The sequence below is a fragment of the Lepus europaeus genome, chromosome 10 (assembly GCF_033115175.1).
Source record: "Lepus europaeus isolate LE1 chromosome 10, mLepTim1.pri, whole genome shotgun sequence".
Lineage (NCBI taxonomy): Eukaryota > Metazoa > Chordata > Mammalia > Lagomorpha > Leporidae > Lepus > Lepus europaeus.
In genome coordinates this window covers 17,258,936-17,283,533 of record NC_084836.1, presented here as the reverse complement: position 1 = coordinate 17,283,533, position 24,598 = coordinate 17,258,936, and the positions used below count along the sequence as shown (strand labels likewise).

General features: G+C 46.5%; 1 protein-coding gene across 1 annotated transcript in view; it reads left to right on the top strand.

Annotated features, from left to right (window-relative positions):
- The window catches only part of STAB2 (stabilin 2), a 206,502-nt gene that overhangs the window by 89,571 nt on the left and 92,333 nt on the right, over positions 1–24,598 (top strand). Inside the window, exons 26-31 of the mRNA XM_062203017.1 lie at positions 13,799–13,894; positions 15,014–15,109; positions 17,503–17,550; positions 19,654–19,790; positions 20,583–20,697; positions 24,450–24,527. Coding sequence (XP_062059001.1) covers positions 13,799–13,894; positions 15,014–15,109; positions 17,503–17,550; positions 19,654–19,790; positions 20,583–20,697; positions 24,450–24,527 — 570 coding nt within the window. The remainder of the gene's footprint in view (positions 1–13,798; positions 13,895–15,013; positions 15,110–17,502; positions 17,551–19,653; positions 19,791–20,582; positions 20,698–24,449; positions 24,528–24,598) is intronic.

Here is a 24,598-nt window from a genome sequence, read left to right as displayed (position 1 = left end):
CTCAAGGATGTCAGGGCATGAGGTCTCCAGGCCCTCCCCCTGCAGGTGCAGACACACTGCCATTCCTTCCTCCTCTGCTCCTTCAGCATCAAGGAACTGAGCACCTGCCTCGTGGGGCCCGAGCAGGCTGGCCTTGTGCAGCTGTCAGTAGATGCCTAGGCTGGGGTGGCCAAGAGTGCTGGGGCCTCTCAGGGACTCGTGGTAACCAAAGCAGGGCATCTATTTGGAAACCTATCCCAGGAGATCCCTCGTGATAGGTTCTAGGATAGTGAACGTGATCAGGAGAAAGCATCTAAGAGGATGGGATGGGACTGCTACTAAAAACTTAGGGGAGGCAGAAGCACGTTTGATATATGTTTATATACAGCTGGGAGTTAATTGTTATAATAGACTAGAGGGTGTTGCTTAGGGAGTGACAGCTGGTGATGAGACAGGGCTTGGACAAGGAGTGGTTATCTGTATCAGGGAAAAATCTTCTGGTTACAGCAAAAAATCCAATTCTTGTACACAGTGGGTTGTGGTAAACGGTGCAGCCACAATGGAAAACAATCTGGCAGTTCCCACAAAAAAGTTAAAAATAAAATTATCCTATGATCTGGCACACTGAACGTGTAGATGCTTCAAAAAGTTCATGGAAATGGAATTAAAATACTTTCAATATTTATTTATTTGAAAGGCAGAGTTACACAGGGAGAAAGAGAGATCTTCATCTGCTGATTCACTCCACAAATGGCCAAAATGGCTGCGGGTGAACCAGGCCAAAGCCAGCAGCCAGGAACCTTTTCAGGGTCTCCCATGCAGGTGCAGAGACCCAAGCACTGGACATCTTCTACTACTTTCCCAGGTGCATTTGCAGGAAGCTGGATCAAAATCCGAGCAGCTGGGACTGGAACTAGCACTGATATGGGACACCAGTGTTGCAGTTGGCAGCTTAACCCACTATGCCACAGCACTAGCCCCTGAATTTCAGATTGTTGCATCAAAATAAACTTACCTTTTAATTCCATCTCTTAACAAGCATTTTGAAGTATACTTGAATACCCAAAAGAATGGAAAGCAGGGATTCAAAAGAGACATGTACACATCTAAGTGCAAAGCAGTGTGATTCACAATAATCAAAAGGAAGCAGCCTGAGTACCCATCAACAGCTGCATGGGGAAACAAGATGTGGTCAGTATTAGTCATCCTTAAAAAGGAAGGAAATCCTGACACATGATACAACACCAATGAACTTGAAGATGTTATGCTAAGTGAAAGAAGATGGTCACAGGACAAATGTTGTGTAACTCCTATGAGATCCAAAAGGAGTCAAATTCAAGCAAACAAAGTGGCATGGGGTGGGGAGAGGAAGGAGGAGTTATTGTTTGTCGGGTTTTAAGATGCTCCCCATTTTTTAAAGCTCCAATAACCTGTAGCAGATTCTAGAAATCAGTACCATGGCTTAGGTACAGAATTCACTGATAAGCTCAGGCCTTATCACTCCCTATGCTGGAGTGGAGGGATCTGCCATGTTTTACTATAGAGACTAGGAGAGGGAGTGTGGTGTCCAAGGCCAAATGGAGAGAGAACAGAAATGTATGTATCCATTCAGTCCCTCGTCTGTACATTTCCTAGTGTCTTTTCTGGTTCAGTCATTGGGTTCCATGTGAAGACAGAAGATTACCATGGCCAGGGCCTCAGCCAGCCCTGGAGAAACACGGTCTTGTTCAGGGAGACACACAGACATATGAGGGTGCTTCAAAAAGTTCAGGGGGCCAGACATTTAGCATAGTGGTTATGACACTGCTTGGGATGCCCACGTGCCATACCAGAGTGCTGGGGTTCAAGTCCTGGCTCCTCTCCTGATTCCAGCTTCCTGCCATTGTACACCCTGAGAAGCAGCAGGTGATGGTTCAAGTGAATGAGTCCCTGGCATAAGTGTGGGAGACCTGAATCAAGTTCCTGGATTGTGGCTTCAGCCTGACCCAGCCTCAGGAGTTGCATGTATTTTAGGAATGAACCAGCATATAGAAGATTCTCATTCTCTCTCTCTCTCTCTCTCCCCCCCATATATATATATATGTGTGTGTGTGTGTATATATATATATCTGCTTTTCAAACATCATAATTTTAAAGTCATAGAAAAATGGGACTAAAAGATAAGTTTGTTTTTGTATTAAAAAAATAAAATCCATATATACAAGGGGGTCTTCAAAAAGTTATGGAAAAGACAAATTATGAAAAATCCATGCATGGATTTCAAAAATTTTTTGCAGAAAAAAATAAACTCCTTTATTTCCATTTTTTCATGAACCTTCAAGGTGGTATAACACAAGGTGATCGATGCTGTAAGATACATGTACAGTTAGTCCCATGGTCTCTGTTCCACAGCATCCAGGGACTGGGTTTCTATTTATCCTTGCGATTTCTCTGACAGCAGAGTCTGCTTATGGATCTGAGTAAATTAGCTATCAAACGTGGCCCCAGGAGTTCATGAAAACTCCTGAAAGAGTGTGCTGTAGCCTTATGTCGCCAAGTATTTGGTAAATGGTTGCATTAGCCTTTGACTCATTTTGGCTGCCAGACTGCATTTGAGAAAAGAGAAAGAATGCCTGATGTCCATTAATTCAGTTTTCTGGGGCTGCCATAACAAAGCACCACACCCTGAGTGGCTTTGAATGACCCAAGGGCACTTTCCCAGGGTTCTGGAGGCTGTGGGTCTGATACCAAGCTCAGCAGGACTGGCTCCTTCCAAGGACTATGGGAAGCAATCCGTTCCTGGCCTCTCTCCTAGTTCCCGCTGGTTTCCTGGCAGTCTGTGGGGTCCCTGGCTTGTGAACACCCCACCCTGATCCCTGCCTTCAATTTCATATGGCATTCTGTGCCTACATCTGTTACAAATCCCTCCTTTTCGTAAGGACCTCCTCCATATGGGATTCTGGTCCACTGTGCTCCAGTATAAACTCATCCTAACTTACCACCTAATAACCTCTTCCCAAATAAGGTCACAGTCTGGAGTCCTGTGGGTCACATTTTAACCCAGAAATCTGAGGGTGAGGGGACACAATGCAGCCTAGGCAATGCCTGTCCCCGCTCTGCTCTGTCTTCCTTTCTGTACACAAGTTTGGAAAGCATCTTGATAGAGGAGATGGAGGAAGAGGAACCTCACCTTGTGATGCTGTGCGTGAAACAGAATGGCCCATGTCTGGGATTGCCCTCCATACATTGGCTTGAAAACTAGACATTCCACATTAGGAACAAACCCTAATTATCATGAATGTTGCTTTAAAAAAAGGGGGGGGGGGCAGGCATTTAGCCTAGAGGTGAAGACATTTGTGAGGAGTGCTTTGATTGGATTCCCAGCTCAAACTTCTGACTCCAGTTTTCTGCTAAAGCAGAGCCGGGGAGGCAACAGCTGATGGCTCAGGTACTTGGGTCTCTGCCACCCACATAGAACAGCCAGGTGGAATTCCTGGCTCCTAATTTCTGTCTGGCTCATCCCTGCCGTTGCAGGCATTAGAGAGTGAACCAGTGAATGGGAGTGCTCGTGAATGCTCTCAAATAATTTTAAAAATTAAGAAGACAAACCATGTTTGGACTGAAAAGGACAGGAGGTTGTCAGGATAGAAGACACATGAAAACATACCAAACATCGGGGTAAGGTAAAGGTTTATTGTCAGCCAACAAGGCTGCCTCTCCATGCATAAGAGAAACTGCACCCTACACTAGAAGAATGGATCTTATATAGTTTTAGTAGAAATGAGGGAGCGAGAACAGTAAATTCCACTGGATAGGGTGAGGGTAGCGTGTATGATTGGGCTGTCCAGTCACCTGATTTCTGGTAAGTCAGGCTGGGCTTCTGAAATGGCACCTCACATAAAACAGCACTGGTTTCACTAATATTCCCCTCTTTGTTTTTATAAAGCAAGTGTTGTATGGGAGGGGTGGAGGAACAGTAATCTGTCTTCTAGAGTTACTTCCTGCTGACGTGGAACAACGAGTTACTCTCTGCTGGCATGGGGTGATATCTTAAGCCCATAGTCTCTTAGGTGGGGAGTTGAGTAAATCCCGCTAGCAGCATTTGGTTGATAGCCTGGTTGGTGAAGGTTCTGGTTCATTCCATTATCACCTCCTATAAGCACTTAAACAGGCACAGTAGTGTAAAAGCCAGGGTAAGAATAGCAGCCAATGGTTTTAGGAGTGTCATTAACCAAGTGGTGAGGGAACTCCATAGGGAGGAAGAGAGGAGAGACTCCCTGGACTCTAGGGCAGACTCTTTAATAGATGTGGCAATTTGTTGGAGTCTTTTAACATTTTGTTCTACCTGACCCAATTGATTAACATAATAGTAACATTGGTCTCCCAGAAAAACACAAGTTCCCCCTTTGTCAGTTGTTATAAGGTCTAGAGCTTGTGTATTTTGTAGCCCTACATGAGCTAGTGAGTTGACCCAATTTTGAAGGCCCACGCATCTGCCAAAGTTTCAATGGATCTGGTGACCTCCTGTTGGAGTTGTTGGAGTTGTTCTTGAAACCAGTTAATAGACATAACATTATTGCCTAGAGCAGTTCCGGGGATCACCACCAAAGGGAGGGAGGCTGCAAAGCTGATTTGGAATCAGTCTTGGTTGGACCAAGACTGGGAGAAAGATTGCTCATCTCTTGAGGGTAGAGGGATTAGTCTGTAAAAGAAACTGAGTAGTCATATAAAGCAAGGTGGGGAGAAAGGATCACAGTACAGATGGACTGGGCATAGAACCGTTGATACAAGGGTATAGGGTCTGATTACAGAGGAATGAAGCCCCAGGTGGGCTAGAGAAGGAAGCGATGGAAGTGATGGTTATATTGATAGCACAGATAAGGTCATTGGGTTGTTTTGTCATTTTGGTGGCCCAACACATTGTATATTGTCCTCTAGAATGTAGGGGAAGGTGACCAATGACTTTTTTTTGAGGATTGGGGTACAGGAGTTTGTAGAAGCAGAAATATTAGTGAGTAGGGTAGCTGCAATGGGAGGTTTCTGAAGTGGAGTGCATATAAAGCATTGTTGTTGGTAAAGGGCTGAGGGTAAAGTATAATTGGATAATTGGTAGAGTAGGGTGAGAGATTGGTGAGTTGCAGCCAAGTTAATGGGGATTTGGGTTAATTAGTTGGGACAAGCATTTAAAGGACTCCTTTAAAATATTGACCACCATATCTATGTGGGCTGTCGGAAGCTGGGTGTAAGCCCTAATAATTTTTTTGGCTCCATGGGGATCTTGCATGTTAGAACCTATATATAAGGTGACAGATCCTTCGACTCCATCTTGCCAAACCTGAACATTTAGGGGTAGGTTATAGTGAAAGTTAAAAAAGGTTGGACCTGATATTCTGTTTTTGCCAGTGACATCCAACTTACAGTATTTTCATCTAGGGGTAGGACCTTAGAGAACTGTTTCCCTGGGAGGCCGTACCTGGGGTCAATATAGCAGTATTTATAGGGCCATGATGAGCAACCTTTCCAGTGAGCATCATTACATGATCCTGTGTTGTCCTTAGTGAGGCAGAGATAAAATGGTTCTCTTGCAGATCCACATAAAGAATGTCTAGTCCAACAGCTGTGTGAGCAGATCTGAGCAAAATCAAAGTATAAAATAATAGGGCCTGTACAGCCCTTGATGGGGCAGAAGGTGGAGTTAAGTAATTTAGCAGGAGGGAAAGTGGTGTAAATCTGGAATTGCCATGTGTAATGTGTTCTTGGGGTGAGTGCAAATGTAGGACAGACACAAAAGAGCAGGGGGATGAGATTATTGGGAAATTCAGCGTGATGTACAGAAGAGGGAGTGAGACTATAAGAGAAGGTATGGAAAGGTGTAGATCTCAAAGGGAGTGAGGGTTCCCTGGAGGTGTAAATCTTTAATATCTGAAAGGAGCTGGGAAGGATGGATGGACAAGGATTGTGTTTGGAACTCCTCCCACAGAAGCTGTAGGAAGTGAGGGTAATGGTGTAAGAGGGAATCGGTACTTATCAAGCAATGGAAATGATGGGTTGCCAGGTGGTCACTCTTTCTCAGAGGCAGGTTCATTAAGTGCCAGAGGGCCCAAGTCTTTGGGTACCATTGGTAGTGGAACTTGAGTCACAGTAAACTTGGCTGTGAGTGGCCCTGTGGGAACATTAAGGGGAGAGGGAATATTTAAGGTGGGTGAAGTGGACCCAGTGGGGGATTCCCTGTAACTTTGAGGCTATAGGAGTAGTGAGAATCACCCGGTAAGGCCCAGTCAACTTGGCCTGAAGTTTAGTGGGAGCAGGGGGCGAGGAGGGGTGTGAAGAGGACAGGAAGGCTTCGCCTAACACTGTAATAGGAGGGAAACTGTCTGAGGCAGTTGGACCTGGAGCCAGGAAGTAGGTATCTGTATATTTCCATAACTCTGCCTGGAGATATCAGAGGAGAGGCAAAAGTAAATGGGGTGGTAGGAGTGGAGATTGAGAGTTTATTGTCAGAGGAACCAAAGGATGTCCATACATCAGTTCAAAAGGCAAAATAATGAGAGGTTTTTTTGGAAGGGCCCTCATACAGAGCAGAGTAGTTTAGTCCAGTCCAAGTGAGGCTCAAGGGAGAGCTTGGTCAGAGTACTTTTCGTGTACAATTTACCCTTTTCACTTTGCCTGAGGATTGGGGATGGTAAAGGATGTGGAAATGCCTGGGGGTGTAAGTGCCTTGGGAAGTAGTTGAGTTACCTGTGATGTAAATTCAGGACCATTGTCTGACTGGAGAGAGCTGGGGACTCTAAAGTAGGGAATAATCTCTTGAAGTAGGATTTTGGAAACTGCTAGTGCCCATTTGTTAGTAGCTGGGAAGGCCTCAACCCACCCTGAGAAGGTATCTACCATTTCCAAGAGATATTGAAAGTGCTGTACTCTAGGTACATGGGTAAAGTCAATATACCAGAGGCCAGGTGTCCTCTGGCCTGATGGGAGGGAAAGGGTGGAGGGCAGAGATTAGAGTTTGGGTTTTTGTTTTAACATATAGAACAAGAAGAGGTGAGTTGTTGGCGATATTTGGTATCTTCTGGTGAGAGAGGAAGAGATTGTTAAACAATAATAAAGAAGAAGTATGGGAATGAAACAAATGGTGGAGACAGAATAAGATAGCCTGAGTGGAGGGCTGTTGGGATAGTTGGTCTTGTGGACAGTTTGTCAGAATAGCAGATGAAGCAGAGAACGAGATAGAGGAAAAGGAAGACAGTGCCACCTGAAAGACCGCCTGGTCTGCTCTGTTGTGACCGGCAGTGATGGCAGAGGTATCAGCCTTATAGTGAACAGGTCTGATTTCTGTTGGAAGACAGGCTGCCTCCAGGAGAGAGGTTATACAAGTAGCTTTGGAGATGGTTGTCTACTTAGTGGTAAGAAGGCCCCTTTCTTTCCAAATTGCTGAGTGGGATAGGAGGATGTGAAACACATATTTTGAGTCAGTTTAAACAGTGATAGTTCTATTTTTTGCCAGTATGAAGGCATGAGTTAGACCATAGAGTTCAGCCTGTTGATTAGTAGTATTGAAAGGGAGTGGTTCTGCCTCAACTATACTGGTGGTAGATAACACAAAAGATGGAGCTACCATCTGTGAACCAGACTAGAGTAGGGTTAACGAGGGGACCCTCTTGGATGTTTGAGAAATGAGGTAGTGTGTGTTTGATAGACTCAATGTAGGAGTGAATAGGAGCCATGTCATCCGGAGGGGGAGGGGAAGGGAGAAGAGTAGTAGCTAGGTTAAGGAGAGGACAATGTTTAAAAGTGAGGGTCTTCAATTAGTGCCACCTGCAGGTCCAGAATGCGAGGTGATGGGAGAGACTGGAGGCCCTTGTAAGTCAGGAGTTCTGATAGATAGTGTGAGTAAAGAATGGTAAGTAGTGAACTGAAAGTGAGTTTTTTGACCCTTGTATGAGAACTACTGCTGAAGCTGACACCCATAAACAGAATGCCCAACCCTTGATGGTGGGGTCTAATGTTTTTGAGAGATAGGCTACAGGAGCAAAAGAGGGACCAACTTGATGGCCAAGAACTCCCAAGGCTGTTTCTTGGTTTTCAGTGACATAAATGAGGTAGGGCTATGTGATGACTGGTAAAGTAAGGCAAGGGCCTGTTGATGCTGAATAGCCTGTTGGAGCTTATGGTATTGGGAGGTGACTGGGACTATGAGAGGCTCTTGGAGGGATCCTTTTGTGGCTTCATACAGTGGTCAGGTTAAAAGAGAGAAGTTTGGAATCCATGAGCATAGGAATCCTGCCAGGCCTAGAAAATAAAGAATTTCTTCTTTGGTAGAAGGAGGTGGGAGGTTAGTTATGATACACTTTCTGTCTACAGCGACAGCCTTGTGGGTGGGAGTGGGAAGTACACCAAGATAGATCACCTTAGATAAGCAAAGTTGTGCCTTGGTGAAGATTACCTGGTAACCTCTGGCTTATAGGAAGTTGAGGAGAGTAGCAGTCTGTTGTTAGTGACCTATTTTTGAGGGGTTGCAAAGGACAAAGTCATTGACATCCTGGAGAAGAAAGGAGGAAGATAGGTCCAGGGCACCTAGATCATTGGCCAAGGTCTGACTAAACAGGGTGGGGCTATCCCAGAACCCCTGGGAGAGTACAGTCCAGGTCAGTTGTGTGAAGACTTGGGTATCAGGATCAGTCCATGTGGAAGCAAATATGTTTTTGTGTTAGGATGTAGAGTGATGGTAAAAAAAAAAAGTGTCCTTTAGATCAAGGACAGAGAAGTGAGATGTGGATGCAGAAATAGAGGAAAGGAGAATGTATGGATTGGGAACCACCAGACATATGGGTACTACCATTGCATTAATGGAAGGGTCCACTAGGCTTTTTAACAGACAAATAGGGGTGTTAAATAGGGAGTTAGTCTTGTATAGCAGGCCCTGGTGGAGGAGTTTGGAAATTATAGGGTTTAGATGTCAAAGCCTAGAAAGAGTTAGGGGGTATTGTGCTGGAAGGAAATGTGGAGGCGACTTATAACTCTATCTGGATGGGAGGATGGTGGGCTGCCACCATAGGATAACTGGTGTCCCATAGTCAGGGGTTGACAGTGGACAGGAGTCCTAAGGTAGGCAAGGTGGCAACTTCTTGAGAGAGAAGTAGCAAAAAGGGATGTGAAGGTGGGCTGGAGGATGGGGCCAATGGCCGGAGAGTGAAAACCACCTGAGCACCAAACTGATAGAGCATGTCTCTTCCCAAGAGGGTTACAGCACTGAGGTACAACCAGAAAAGAGTGGGAGAAGTGCGTTATGTTAATATGCAGAGTAGGTTGAGTCTGTAGGGGTCTGTGAGGTTTTCCCTCCACCCTGACTGTGGAGGTTGAGGCAGCAGAGGTGGGTCCTGAATATTGGGTAAAGACCGAGAAGGTTGTCCCTGTATCAGTAAGAAAAGAAATTGGCCTATCTGCTACCCTTACAGTTACCCTGGGCTCCTACAGAGTGATGGCCATAGACAGGCAGCAGGAGTCTAGGCTCCTTCAGTCCTCAGTGGCCAGCTCTAGAAGGTCAGGGAGAGGGAGATAGGTGGAAAGGATGGCCTACTGACTAGCTGGACAAGAGGATAGTCCACCCCTGAGTGACCCTTCTGGCGACATTTAGGGCAAGGACCCGGTGGGTCTCTGAGGTTGGGACACATTCTGGCCCAGTCGCCCATTTGGCCACACTTGAAGCACAAACCCAGAGGATCCCTGTGGTCAGCAGGGTTACTGGTGGCAGCAGGTTGCTGGAAAGCCTTGGCCAGCATTTGGAATTTTGTCTTTGGGCTCTCTCATCCCTCCCAGTGTATACTTTAAAGGCCACCTCCGGGGTTTCTGCCTGCAGAGTTAGTGGGCCCTTTTTGAGCTGCTTTGTCTTGATATCAAGGAAACTTTGAGCAAAGAAATGATTCATGAGAAGGTTACAACCATTGGGAGACTCTGGATCTAGGTTGGTATATTGGAGGAAAGTCTGTGTGAGGCACTGTAAAAAGGCAGAAGGATTTTCTTTTTTATCTTTGATAACTTCTCCCAGTTTATCATTATTTGAAGCCTTTCTTGTGGATTTTTTGAGGCCAGCTAATAAGTAGATAATGAAATGATTTCTGGCTGTTATGCCATCGGGAGAGTTGTAATTCCAATTGGGATCCTGTTCTGGGACCACATCTGCTCCTATGGGATGGGTGGGGTCATTTTTTAAAAGATTTTATTTATTTATTTATTTGAGAGAAAGTTACAGACAGTGAAAGGGAGAGACATAGAGAAAGGTCTTCGGTCTGCTGGTTCACTCCCCAGTTGGCTGCAACGGCCAGAGCTACACCGATCCGAAGCCAGGAGCTTCTTCCGGTCTCCCACTCAAGTGCAGGGGCCCAAGGACTAGGGCCATCTTCTAATGCTTTCCCAGGCCATAGCAGGGAGCTGTATTGGAAGAGGAGCAGCCAGGACTAGAACAGGTGCCCATATGGGATACCAGCGCCACAGGCAGTGGAATAACCTACTGTGCCAGGACACCAGCCACAGGCAGGGTCATTTTGATGGGTCTCAACAGCATGGAGACAGGCCTATTCCCAAACTGGCCTTTGCTCCTGCAGAAGGAGGGTGTTGGAGAGAATCATAAAGACAGCATGAAAAGTTAGGTCCTATGACTGGATTAAATATTGAAACTCCTTGATGTACGACATTGGGATACAGGTGAAGGAGCCCAGGTTTTTTTTGGTTTTTTGTTTGTTTGTTTGTTTGTTTTGATTTGTGAGAGGTCAGCAAGTGAGAAAGGAATGTGGAGCCTGACTGTGCCCTCCGCCCCCACCAACTCTCAGAGGGGTAACATGGGAGCAGGCCTGCTAGCTGCCACACAAGAGTGAGTGATCTGGGGACTGGGAACAGGAAAAGGGGGGGTCAAGGGTATGAGGTGGCTGTAGCTAGGCAGGGACAGGTTGTTGGCTCAGCAGAACCAGGGAGAGTGAAAGTTGCAGAGACAATGGGGTTTGATAAGGCAGAGGGAGTGGGGATCAGTGGGGAGTAGAATGGATGTCATGCCCTGGAATTCCTGAGCAGGAGGGGGAAGTGTTGGTGAGATAGTGAGAGCCGGAGCAGATGGTGCCAGAGTGGGCAGTAAGTCTAGAGATTGATGAGTGGGAGGTGACTGTGTCGGGGTCTGAGCAGGGAGTGGTTGAGCTGGTGCCTGTGGTGGACGGCAGTAAGGGCGGGGCTCACCTGCAGGGTTGAACATAGAACAAAAGGGCTTTGGTTCTGAATATTTAGTGGGAACCTTGGTGGCTAAGAGGACCTGAGCCAGGTAACATGAAGTGCAGAGAGAAGTTTAGGCCAGAGATAAAGTAAAGCCTGTACATAGAGAATCTCCTTCCACTTTCCTGAACACTCACAGAAGTGGTAGAGATCCTGAATAATGTCAGGGTTGAACATGCCATTAAGCAGCCATTTGGACTGGTTGTTGAGGTTATACTTGGGCCCATCTGATCACAAAGAAAGATGAGGATGTTGCGTTTGAGGTCTGGAGACAATTCCGGAGGAACAAGATTATTTAGGAGAATCGGATGGAAGGCGGGTTGAGGAAGCTCCCATCATGACCTGTAGAGGTCAGGCTGGCACATAGCAGGTGTCCCCGAGATCATATCAGTCCAACAAGGAGAGTAAGGGAACAGAGGGTGTGGGTTGTCACCCACACCCACTGGAGCCCAGGGTGTAGAGTCCATAGGAAGGAAACAGGTTGAGTTGTCACACACACCCACTTTTGCCCAGGACACAAAGTATGTAGAGGCACGAGGCCATAGGAGTTGTGGTGCCTGGGACCAGGACTTTGGGGGTGAAGTCACATAGAACCACAACCCATAGAAAGTTGCAATGAGACGACCCTCTGCCCACCCTGTCTTACCTCATAAATTTTGAAGAGCCAGTGTGGATGGAGACCAGAGTGTTTGGTGGTGAAGGAGGAGCTCCAGGGTGGTTTTGTGGTTGGCAGGAATCCAGATTCCCGAAGCAGCTCAGATCTCCAAGGAGAGAGCAAGGTTGATGGGAGAGCCTAGATCCAAGTCACAGCACCAATGAAAGGAAAGGCCACCACAGAACACACCAAACACCAAACACAGAGTAAGGGAGAAGGTTATTGTTGGCCAACAAGGCTGCCTCTCCACGCACAAGAAAAACAGCACTCCACACTAGAAGAATGGATCTTACATAGTCCAGCAGAAATGAGGGAGTGAGAACAGTAAATTCCATTGGATAGAGTGAGGGCAATGTGTATGATTGGGCTGTCCAGTCACCTGATCTCTAGTAAGTCAGGCTGGGCTTCTGAACTGGTGCCCGAGGCTTAAGGTGGCACCTCAGATAAGACGGCACCAGTTTCACCAACAGGTGTTACCCCAGAACAAGGTGAAGATTGCACAGCCTTGTCAGTGCAGTGTTGCTCTGCCATGTACTGCTCTGTAGATGTCTTTGTAAACAGTGCACTCATGCTGGTATAAAAGATACAAAAGAATACCTAGCAGGTGATCCTTGTACCTTTTTAGATTTAAAAAAATTCACAAACAGAAATCCTATTTAATTCTTCCCACAACCTAATGGGTTGTTGTGTGTCACCTCTGGGGTGAGATCAGTTCGTAAATAACCCTCCTCTAATCAAACACACGTGCTTTCCCTCCTCTGTTCCCTTATCCTGACATTCACCCTCAGCATGAATGCCTTTCCCACCTCTCCAGTCCTCACCCATGGTCCAGCCACGCCCCGTGTCCCCTGTCCCTGAAGAACCTGCCCTGAGCAACCATGGTCCTTATCATGTGAGCACCTTGTGTGCCAGTTAATCCATAAAACTTGGGCCAGCTCTTGTTTCCCAGTGTTTGTTAAGCTTAGATCTCTCTTAGTTGCTTGGATCTTTCTTAGTTACTTTTTTATTCTTTGTCTTTCTTGAAATTTATTGCTGGTTCCATAATGGCTCCATAATAGTTCTAAAATAGCTGTCTTTTAATTAATCCATTGAATGAATTACTCCTTTTTAAATTATATTTTCAAAATGCTTAAATTTAAGAAAACAAAAAGTAGGAAAAATTAAAATCACAACAGCCCCACATCACCATTCATTGTTGATATGTATTTTCCTTCTTTTTAATTTGTTTCCTTTACATTGCTGTGATCAGCTGTACTTTTGTTGGTTCCTTGACTGCACTCAACACAGACGTTTCAGTATTTTGTCACAGTGGTGGCAGCAGCCGCTGGTTCCATGATTTAGTTTGTGCCAGCCCAGCCTATGGGGAACAGGGCCTGGAATGCTGCCCACATCCTGCCTGGTGTGGGCCAAAACCTTCCCAGAGGAAGGGGCACTTGTGTTGCATAAAGCTGCCATCTGCCTGCGGGTTGCCCAATGCAGGTGAAGCCTTAGTCAAATTCCCCCGCTCAAAGGCGGTGCCTTTTCCTAGTTGGACAAAGCGCTTTCTAGAATAGCAGTGGATTTGTGCATGGCTCCCACCAAGTGGACACCCCATGGCGTGCTTGGCCTTTGTTTTCTTAGATAGATCAGCTTTTCCAAAGTCATGTGTTTTAGGGTCTAAGTTCTCTTGGAAGCTGTCTCCATGGTCTCTCTTGAAGTAAGGAATTAAAAAAGGAAAGTACAAGGAACTGTCAGATTGGAAAACACCACGTGGAATGTAAAGACTAACAGCTCTGGGTTCTGAATGGTAACAAACAAGACATTAAGGTTATCCTCTAGAAGGGCTGAACAGCTACGGTTTCCATACTCACGCTTCAGGGCCTCATGAGGGCAAGGGGTGCAGGGTGCTTGCTTTCAAAATGCCCTCTAACTCTGCCCTTGGCATTCCAGAATGAGTGTGAGTGCAAGAGAGGGTTTCGAGGAAGTGGCATCGACTGTGAACCAATCGTTTCTTGCTTGGAGCAAGCCAGCGTATGTCATCCACTGGTGAGTTATATCACTTCTTTTTCATGACTTTTTTTTTAACTTTTATTTAATAAATATAAATTTCCAAAGTACAAATTTTGGATTATAGTGGCTTTTCCCCCCATAACCACTCTCCCAGCCACAACCATCCCATCTCCCACTCCCTCTCCCATCCCATTCTTCAAGATTCATTTTCAATTATCTTTATATACAGAAGATCAATTTAGTATATACTAAATAAAGATTTCAACAGTTTGTACCCACACAGAAACACAAAGTATAAAGTACTGTTTGAGTACTAGGTATGCTATTAATTCGCATAGTACAACACATTAAGGATAGAGATCCTGCGTGGGGAGTAAGTGCACAGTGACTCCCGTTGTTGATTTAACAATTGACACTCTGGTTTATGGAGTCAGTAATCACCCGAGGCTCTTGTCATGAGCTGCCAAGGCTATAGAAGCCTCTTGAGTTCTCAAACTCCGATCTTATTCAGACACGGCCATAGTCAAAGTGGAAGTTCTCTCCTCCCTTCAGAGAAAGGTACCTCCTTTTTGGATGGCCCGTTCTTTCCACTGGGATCTCACTCATGCACATCTTTCATGACTTATTTTTAAAAACACTTGTGAAAGAAATAGGTTAGTCCTAGTCTGGGCCTGGTGATGAACAGAATCTCTCCTTCCTCCAAGGGGAGCGCCTAAGCAGAATGTGAGTAGTCCTCCCAACTTTCATCCCAGGGCTCACAGGAACTGACATGATTGCCCGATAAAATACAGAGTTCCCAGTTAAATTTGGATTTCAAATAAGCAGCAATCTTTCAGCACAGGTGAGTCCCAAATATTGCATGGGACAACCTTACATTAAAAAGTCCTCATCATTTATCTGAAACTCAAATTTATCTGTGGAGTCCTGTATTTTTTTAAATTTCTAAATGAGGTGGGAATGAAGAGATTTTCATTGGGATTAAATAAGAGTGCACCGAACAAGCAGGCAGAAGCCCATCTTCGCCGCATTCGGGGTCCAAGCTGCTACATTCATATTCCAGCCCTAAATTTGTGGCTCTCGCCGCAGAGGGAGTCTGTGGCTGCCGAGATGTCACGTTAGGAAAGCAAAGCGCATCTCCTGTCTTGGTTTCACCAGGCGACCTGTCAGCTTGCCGCGCCGGGTTTCTGGAGCTGTGTCTGCCGGGAGGGCTATGAAGGCGACGGCCTCCTGTGCTATGGAAATGCAGCGGTGGTAAGTCCTCAGCGACGGGACAGATGAGGAACGCGAAGCCCAGAGGGAACACCAGCCCCTTAGCTGAGAAGCCTGTAAAGCATCCCTCTGCATGTCATTGGCTCCAGGAGAAGTTATGGGCAGCAAGTAGCTCCTCCCAGGGGCTTGCCGCTCTGCGGGCTAACTCTGATCTGGTACCTTCTGGGTGCCGAGTAGTTCTGAGGTCTCTTTCTTGGCATTCTACTACCTAGCCTCTGCCCAGAGCTCTTGGCTCTCCTGTCTAGTTTGGTGCCTGGGGACCCAATGCACCTGTGCCTGCCTCCATCTTTGGGTACATGTGCATGCATGTGAGTGTGAGTACCTTCTGTTTACCAGGCACACATTTGTGCATGTACATGTCTTTGTGCGAACACATTTGAGTAGCGTGCACATGTGCATGTCTGAGTACCTTCTGTGTACAAGGCCCACCGCTGTGCATGCATGTGTGCCTATAGGAACCATTTTGCATACCACGCAGCAGCGCCCTCATTAGCCTCCCAGCCGCCCTCTGAGGGTGGGGTTATGGTTATGCCTATTTTCCAGGTGTGGAAACTAAGGGGCTAAGCAGACTTGCCTAGGCTCCCTCGGCCTCAGAGTGAGGGACTCAACCCTTAGCTTAACCCCAAGCACTTGAGCTCCAGCATGGACTACTCCACCTGTACTCACATAGCAAGCACCGTAGCTCATCACTCACTGTGTTCAGTTCCCTGCAGTTTGGTTTCTGCCTCTCTTCCTTCTGAAAAGCTCCAGCCCAGCAATCCCTCAGGACCCAGCGCCCATCCAAACGGGCACTTCGCCCCCGGGCTCCTTCCTGGAGCTGCCCTGCACCTCGGACCTCGCCCTCCCACCCACTAGGGGTCTCCTCACCCTTCACCGTTGCTGTTTGTTCTTCTCACCACATTGGGCCAAGGGGCCATCTCCTGACACCAGATCATGGAGCACAGACTCTAGAATGTTCTCCCACTGTCCATGGGCCACATTTTCTGAAACTCTAATTTCACTGGGTCCCTCTCTTCCTGCGACAAACAAGATGAAGTCCACATGCTCAGCCTTGAACCCCAGCTGCCTTCGCACTTCACTCAACAGTGCTCTCCTGGCTTACCTGTCACTGTCCCAGCTCCACACCTGCCCAGGTTCCTCAGTCCCCGAGGCCCAGCCTCTTACCTCAGTTCACATCCAGCACAGGCCTCCACCCCCCTAAACTGCCCCTGCAGGGGGTGCGCAGACATCTCAGCTCTTGTACTTACTCACTTACCCAGAAGTGTTCTTCTTAGCATGTGTGTACTAACTTATTCAACAACCTCAAGTATTTTCTAAAGGAATTGGGACAGTTCTGATGTGCATCATCTTTATATAAGTTGTGTGTACTTGCTATTGCCATTTATTGAAGCATTTAATATAGTTTTAAGATAATCTTGCATGCATGAATGTACTTCATTTTCATATCTAAATAGATTAGGCTCTTGGGCTCTCAGTGAGGTTATGCTGCTTACCTAAGATCACACAGGAAGTAGACAGCAGACTCAGGAATGGAACCCAGTCTTGTTTGACTCCAAGTACAGGGCTTTCTTTTTTTATTATTTTAACCCTGTCACACCTTCACGTGTCACTGGGCCACTGGCAATGTTGTTATCTTTTCAAGCCTTCATTTCCCCGAAATAACTGCAAGCTATATAAGAGCAGAAGGCGTTCATATCTTACATCCTCCCTTCACACTACCCCAAGCCAATGGTGGCAGTTCAATATATATGTTAATAAGTTCTACAGAAAAAAAAAATTCAACAGCAAGTCAATTAGAAATAAGTGTGGCTTAAACTGAGGCTTTCCTACAGCATGACAGCCTCGATTTCAAGCCCTTTAAAACATTAACACCTCTATTTCTCTCACCTATGAACTGGAGCTTTTATTTTCCCCATTTTATAGATGGGAAAACTGAGGCCCATTAAGTAAGTTGGTGAAGGAACAAGGAAATGGTGGAATGAAAACCCAGCAGGCTGAGTCCATGCTCCAAGCTGCTACTCAGCATTGGCTCTGAAAGGGACTGTAGGTTGGGCTTGGTGACCCTACAGAGAGGCTGTGTGGCCAAGCTCTTGTAACCAGAACTCTGGTTCTGGGTCTTTGCTTCAGTCGAAGTTTCTGGAGTTCTTTGAGTACAGACGATACTCAAGCCCCCTGTGAGTAAGAGAATAGGAAGCTCCAGCGACACAGAACTCCAGTTTGCTGGGCCCCCGCTTCCCTGGGACATCAGCGAGGCTGGCAGGAAAGCACGCCCAGCCCCAGGGTGGTGACGTGGGGTGTCACAAAGCCCCTGCAGCTCCGCATCTCACTGTTCATTCTTCTCGCTCTACCCACCCGCCCTTGCCGATATGAATAAGGAACTGTCGTTTCTCTCGGAGGCAGCAGTGTTTAACCAATGGATTCATGTGAGTACCTTTGCTGGGACTTAGGATTGGGGATGCACACTATTTTTGGAAACTTGGGCTGTGTATAATAGTGAAACTCCAGCTGGGAAGGGGGGAGAGCCACCGTCCCGAGCGGCTGCTCTCAACCCTGAACACTCGTTGCAATCACAGAGAACACGTTTTATCAAATATCAGGTGTAGGTTCCCACTCCCAGAGACTCTGATTGGATTAGTCAGACATTTGCCTGGACATTAGTGTGTTTTAAAAGCTTCCCAGATGATTAGAATGCACCAGGGCTAAGAGCTCTCCTATCCGTTCAGATTCACATGGATGGCTTCATTCATCACGGACATCTTTCTTAAAAGGTTAACACAACTCACGTTGTGAATCACAAAGTTGAATCTGGATGTACTACTGCCATCTGGGAGATTGCGTGTGTGCTTAGCTTTCAGCCCGGTGCGTCCAGAGGCACTTACCCTTCACCCAAGAAGTACTGTGTTCAAGAATCCAAACCCCACCCCACCCAGCTGTCTGAATCTCTGTCGTCTTTGAAGGATCCAGGATGCCTGGCCCAGGCAACCATCATGACAAATAGTTTCTCCCTGTGAATAACTACAGGCCAAAGTAAGTCAGGCCTGGTCAGCACCCACTTGAGAATAGCTCCCGTCTCAGAGCCCCCATACAAGATGAGGGACCTTGAGCACCTGATTTCCACCCAAACTAATTGCACTTGACCTCACCCTACAAACAGAAGCTTGCCCTGTGATGTGGTGGACCCAGCTGTTACAGCTCACCAGAGCTGGTTATGCACACACACACCCCCCACTTCACTATTGGTGCTGTCATGTGGGTAGGAATAGGAGTATTTACACCGGAGGAATCGGCAAATACTACAAGTCGTGGCTTTTTTTCTTCTGAAAATCTGATCCTTAAACAGAAGCATGCTTCATCTTCTACCCAGAGCTGGTTCTTTAAAAAAAAAAAAAAAAAGATTGATTTATTTATTTGGAAGAGTTACGCAGAAAGAGAGAGAGCGTGCTCTTCCATCCCTTGGTCCACTCCCCAGTTGGCCGCAATGGCCAGAGCTGCACCGATCCAAAGCCAATAGCTTCTTCTGGGCCTCTCACGCTGGTGCAGGGGCCCTAGGACTTGGGCCATCTTCTGCTTTCCCAGGCCAAAGCTGAGAACTGGATTGGAAGTGGAGCAGCCAAGAACCAGCTCATGCTAGGGGACAAACGGGGCTTGTGTGCTTGGCAGAGATCATGGTCTCCCTATGGATGTAATTCCATGGCTACAAGGAAGACGTCAGAGGTTTATTTTCCCAAATCCACCTGCCCACTGAATGAAGCCTCATATTCCTTTGTGAGACACATTTCCTTTTATTTAAATGCCTGAGGCTTGTCAAAATGCAAATTTTCCTGATCAGGTCACATTTTGAGTCATTCTAAGTCCTTTGTACTTTGGCCTAAATGAAAAATAATCTTGATAGGAGTGTTTGTGTGTGTGTGTGTCCTCCCACATAGGATGCTGGCACTGCAGGCGGCGGCTTTACCTGCCACGCCACAGCACCGGCCCCAACCAGAGCTGGTTCTATAAACAAACATGAAAATTATGTAGAGTTTAATTTCTGGCCTCCAGGTCTTGCCCATGCTGTAGCTGTTCCTGCAGTCTCACCATCACCCTTACTCCGAAGACATCCAGGAATTCTCAAGTTTCTTTGCACATCTTTCTCTCTCTCTCTCTCTCTCTCTCTCTCTCTCTCTCTCTCTCTCTCTCTCACACACACACACACACACACACACACACTCCTATCAAGATTATTTATTTGATTCTTTATTTAGGCTAAAGTATAAAGGACTTAGAATGACTCAAAATGTGACCTGATCATGAAAATTTGCATTTTGACAAGCCTCAGGCATTTAAATAAAAGGAAATGTGTCTCACAAGGGAATATGAGGCTTCATTCAGTGGGCAGGTGGATTTGGGAAAATAAACCTCTGACGTCTTCCATGTAGCCATGGAATTACATCCCCAGGGAGACCATCATCCCTGCCAAGCACACAGCCCCGTTTGTCCCCTAGCATGAGTCAGACCTCTTTGTCTTCCTTCCATGTGTGATCCAGAATGCCTCTCTACAACCCATGCTGTCAGCCACGTGGAACCTCACCGTCCTTGTGCCATCCCAACAAGCTATCGAGGACATGGACCAAGATGAGAAGAGCTTTTGGTTGTCACAGAGCAATATTCCAGCCTTAATAAAGTAGGTATTATATATTCTATTGTTTGTGATATCTGGCTGACATCAGTGTGACCCTTCTGTAGAAGTTCAGGGTGGGGAAGCCACAGGGTCCTCCAGTCCATGGAGCTGCGCGTGTCCTGGTACTGCCCCTCCCCACCTCCTTCCCCCAGGACAGTAATCATCAGCAGTTACTGGCAGCCAGTTGTGAGCCAAGCACTGTTCCATCTGCTCTACATATAGCTTGTTTAAAGATTTCTTTATTTGAAAGAGTTACAAAGAGAGAGGGAGATACACACACACAGAGAGAGAGAGAGAGAGAGAGAGAGAGAGAGAGAGGTCTTCCACGTGTTAGTTCACTCCCCAGATGACTGCAGCAGCCAGGACTGTGTCAGGCCAAGCCAGGAGCTTCATCCCAGTCTCCCACATGGGTAGCAGGGGCCCAAGCACTTGGGCCATCTTCCACTGCTTATGCCAGGGCATTAGCAGGGAGCTGGATTGGAAGTGGAGCAGCTGGGACTCGAACCAGCGCCCAAATGGGATGCTAGCATCACAGGTGGCAGCTTTACCTACCATGCCATAATGCCAGCCCCTACATATAGCTTATTTACTCCTCTCCAGAGCCCTAGAGAACAGTATTTTAATTATTCCCACCTTACAGATGTAGAAACTGAGGCACAGGGCAGTTAATTAGCTAACTCAAGCCAAAGCTAACAACTGCAGGAGGAACTGGAGGTTTGAATATGGCTGTCTCACTCCAGAGCCTCTTCTCAATGCATGATGTTTAATTATAGCCCTTGTGGTCTGTTGTTTCAGGTACCATACGCTCCTCGGCACGTACGGAGTGGCAGACCTGCAGACCGTGTCGGCTTCTGATGCGCTCGCAACGTCTCTGCAGGGCCACTTCCTGCACCTGGAGAAGGTGGATGGGGTAAGAGAGCTCACAGTTTGCACCCAGTTGAAACGATGAGATCTTTGTTCACAAACATTTTTTTAAATGTTTGCATTATGATTGTTTCCAAACATGAACAAAACTAGAAAAAACCCTCCGTATGAGTGTCACCCAGCTGCAACAGTGATCAGTATGCCCAGAATCACACACACATCAGTCTATAGCACTGATCTTCTTCCTGCTGGTAGATCACAGGCTCCTTCCACTGGAAGCAGGCTTGTCTAAAAGGGCTGAAGGGTGTACAAGTTCACAACTCTTATTTTGATTTACAGTTAACTAAGAAGTTATTACTAATAACCTATTAATTGAGTCATTATAAATATATAATTTTCTATGAACTAAAGGTCAGTCAAATCTCTCTGGACACCTGCTATGAACCAGACATGAGTGTAGGTGCTAGAGATAGAGCAGTGCCCAAGGAAGAGCCCAGCCCTGGAGGTGCTCCCATCCTCTGGCACTTTCTACAATGCAGCAAGACTCAGATTCAGAGTTCCATGTGGAAGTCTGGCTGCCTGGCTGCCTATGGCAGGGTTTGTTTCAGCTAGGTAGGTAGGAAGATAGATAATTTGAAAATGCAGAGTTAGAGGGAGAAAAAAGGAGAAATCTTCCATCTGTTGGTTCATGCCCCAAATGTCTGCAACATCTGGGGCTGGGTAAAGCCAAATCCAGCAGCCTGGAACTTCATACAGGTCTTCCATGTGGGTGGCAGGGGCCCAACCACTTAGGCCTTCTTCCACTGCCTTCCCAGGCACATTAGCAGGCAACTGGATCTAAAATGGAGCAGCCAGTACTTGAGCCAGCACTCTGATGTACAATGCCAGTTTTGCAGGTTGCACCACAATGCTATTCCCATGTGGCAAGATTTTAAAGCTCTTTGGGGCCAGTGCTGTGGCACAGCAAGTAAAGCCAAGACCTGTGGTATCCCATATGGTGCTGGTTCAAGTCCCAGCTGCTCCACTTCCAATCCAGCTCCCTGCTAATGGCCTAGGAAAGCAATGGAAGATGGCCCAAGAGCTTGAGCCCCTGTTACCCACATGGGAGACCCAAAAGAGGCTCCTGGCTCCTGGCTTTGGATCAGCCCAGCTTGAGCCATTGCAGCCATTTGGGGAGTGATCCAGCAAATGGAAGATATTATCTGTCTGCCTCTCTCTCTCTCTCTCTCTCTCTCTCTCTCTGTCTCTCTCTCTCTCTCCCTCTCCCCCTCCCCCTCCCTCCCTTCCTCCCTCCCTTTCAAATGAATAAATAACTCTTTAAAAAATAAATACATGAAACTCTTTCTCTAAGTTTTACAAAATGGTATTGAAGAGTGCCCTGGGAAGTGACAACTGCTCTATCTGTGGACCATGGGCCACAGTCAAAAATGTTTGAGAATTATATTTCTGTTCCCTCTTAGTGGAAAACATTGTGGCTGTTAATCCCTAACTGTATGTGGTTCCTCAGATGATTTCTTTTATAAAGTAGGGAACAGTTATATAGGCTGCCATGGATTTTTTATATCACATTATGATAATTCTAGTGGCACTAGTATTATTTTCTACCAAGTTTTTTAAATCAAAATTGTATATAAAATGTGTAACATGATTTTCATATGTGTGTGTTCCTCATGAAATTATTAATATAGTAATGCTAATCAATTGATGTTTTAAACCATTGATTATCTTGGTAAGCATTAACTGAACGCTCCTATGACAGGTGTATCCTAGGTACTGTAGATCCAAAGATAAATTAATCAAGATCCACACTCCAGAGAAACTCACCAGAAAAGATGCCTTTTTTTATTTGACAGGTAGAGTTATAGACAGAGAGACAGAGAAAAAGGTCTTCTTTCCATTGGTTCACCCCCAAAATGGCCACTACAACAGGCGCTACACCGATCCGAAGCCAGGAACCAGGTGCTTCTTCCTGATCTCCCATGTGGGTGCAGGGCCCAAGCACTTGGGCCATCCTCCACTGCCTTCCAAGGCCACAGCAGAGAGCTGGACTGGAAGAGGAGCAACCAGGACTAGAACCTGGTGCCCATATGGGATTTAAATTTTTCATTTGAAAAGCTAGGAGAGACAGCTCTCCTAGCCACTAGTTCAGTATCCAAATGCCCATGCAGTAGCCAGACCTGGCTCCGCCAAAGCCAGGTACCAGGAATGCAAATGGGATCTCCCACATGGGTGACAAGGACCCAAGTACTTTAACCATCATCCACTGCCTCCCAGGGAGCACATAAACAGGAAGCTGGAATTGGGAGCAGAGCCAGGACATGAACCCAGACACTCTGATCTGGGATGCGGGCATCCCAAATGGCATCTTAAACACTGCACCAAACACCTGCCCTGAAAGACACAGCTTTTTTTAATCTCATTCTTCCATCTGGTGTAAATGTCTCCCATTAATCAAAAGTGATGTTCAAGGTGGCCAGGAGTGCTTCCTTTCAGGCCTCTGCAGAATTGACTTGGGAACTGCTTAGGGTGACACAATTCAGCTTCTTCACTAAGGGTTCCAAGCAGGAATTCAAACAAAAGGTCATGATGGGGAGGAGAGGAACCAGAGAGAGTAGAGCCCCTTTGTTGTCAATGTTGTTTGGTGGCTGGGGTGGGTATCAGGGTTCACTCAGCCCCATTCCCCACCGAGTTCTTTAAGATTTATTTGTTTGAAAGAGTTACAGAGAAAGGTAGAGACAGAGACAGAGAGAGAGACAGAGAGAGAGACAGAGAGAGAGAGACCGAGATCTTCCATCTGCTGGTTTACTCCCCAGATATCCACAATGGCCAGAACTGAGCTGATCTGAAGTCTGAAGCCAGGAGCTTCTTCCGGGTCTCCCACGTGGGTGCAGGGGCCCAAGGATTTGGGCCATCTTCTGTTTTCCCAGGCCATAGCAGAGAGCTGGATTGGAAGAGGAGCAGCCTGGACCAGAACTGGTGGCCATATGGGATGCTGACACTTCAGGCCAGGGCTTTAACCCACTGTGCCACAGTGCCAGCCCCAGCGATTGAGTTCTGACTAGGAAAGTCAGTTACCATCAGCACTGGTTTGCTGGAACCATCATCACGAAAGACCAGAGACTGGGTGACTTAACCAACAGGAGTGTGTTCTCTGACAGTTTGGGAAGCTTGAAGTCCAAGAGCAAGATGGTAGTGAGGTTGGCTGTTTCTGAGGTCCATACAGGAAGGAGCTGCTCCATGCCTTCCACCTTGGCTTGTAGCTGATCTTCAAGGTTACATAATGTTCTCTCACCATTGCTGTCTCTGAAAATTTCCCCTGTACCACCACTCATCCTGGATTGGCTCACCCAAGGATTTCATTTTAGTTTGATCACCTTTGTGATGATGCTATTTCCAAATATGTCACAGAACAAGGTCCTGGGGTTAGGACTTCAACATACGAATGGTGGGGACATGGGGACACATTTTGGCCCACAACACTGACTCTTGGTGTTTTCCATACTGCGAGGTCACTTTATTGAGCCTCAACCAGCACATTCTTGATAAAATAGAATAGTGTGGTGTGGAATTGGAGATCAGAGGGCCTCCCACATAGTAGGGGAAAGTACTCTCATCGTGTGTGTGTGTGTGTGTTAGAGATCAAGAGATTAAGAGATCGAGATCTAATGGGTCAAAATTTAAAGATATTTCTCATGGTGGGCTATGGCCCCAAAGTATGAAAGCTATTGCTTCTCAAAATGAACGAATCTGTGTGTGTACTCCAGAGTCTCATCTTCCTGTCGTGGTTTGCATTTACAGAATGTCACAATTGAAGGAGCGTCCATTGTGGATGGTGACAACGTAGCCACCAATGGCGTGATACACATCATCAACAAGGTACAAAATTCCACCCTGGTAGCATCTCTTCTTGGTTATTTGTCCTCCTGTAAGGAAAAAAAAAGATAACA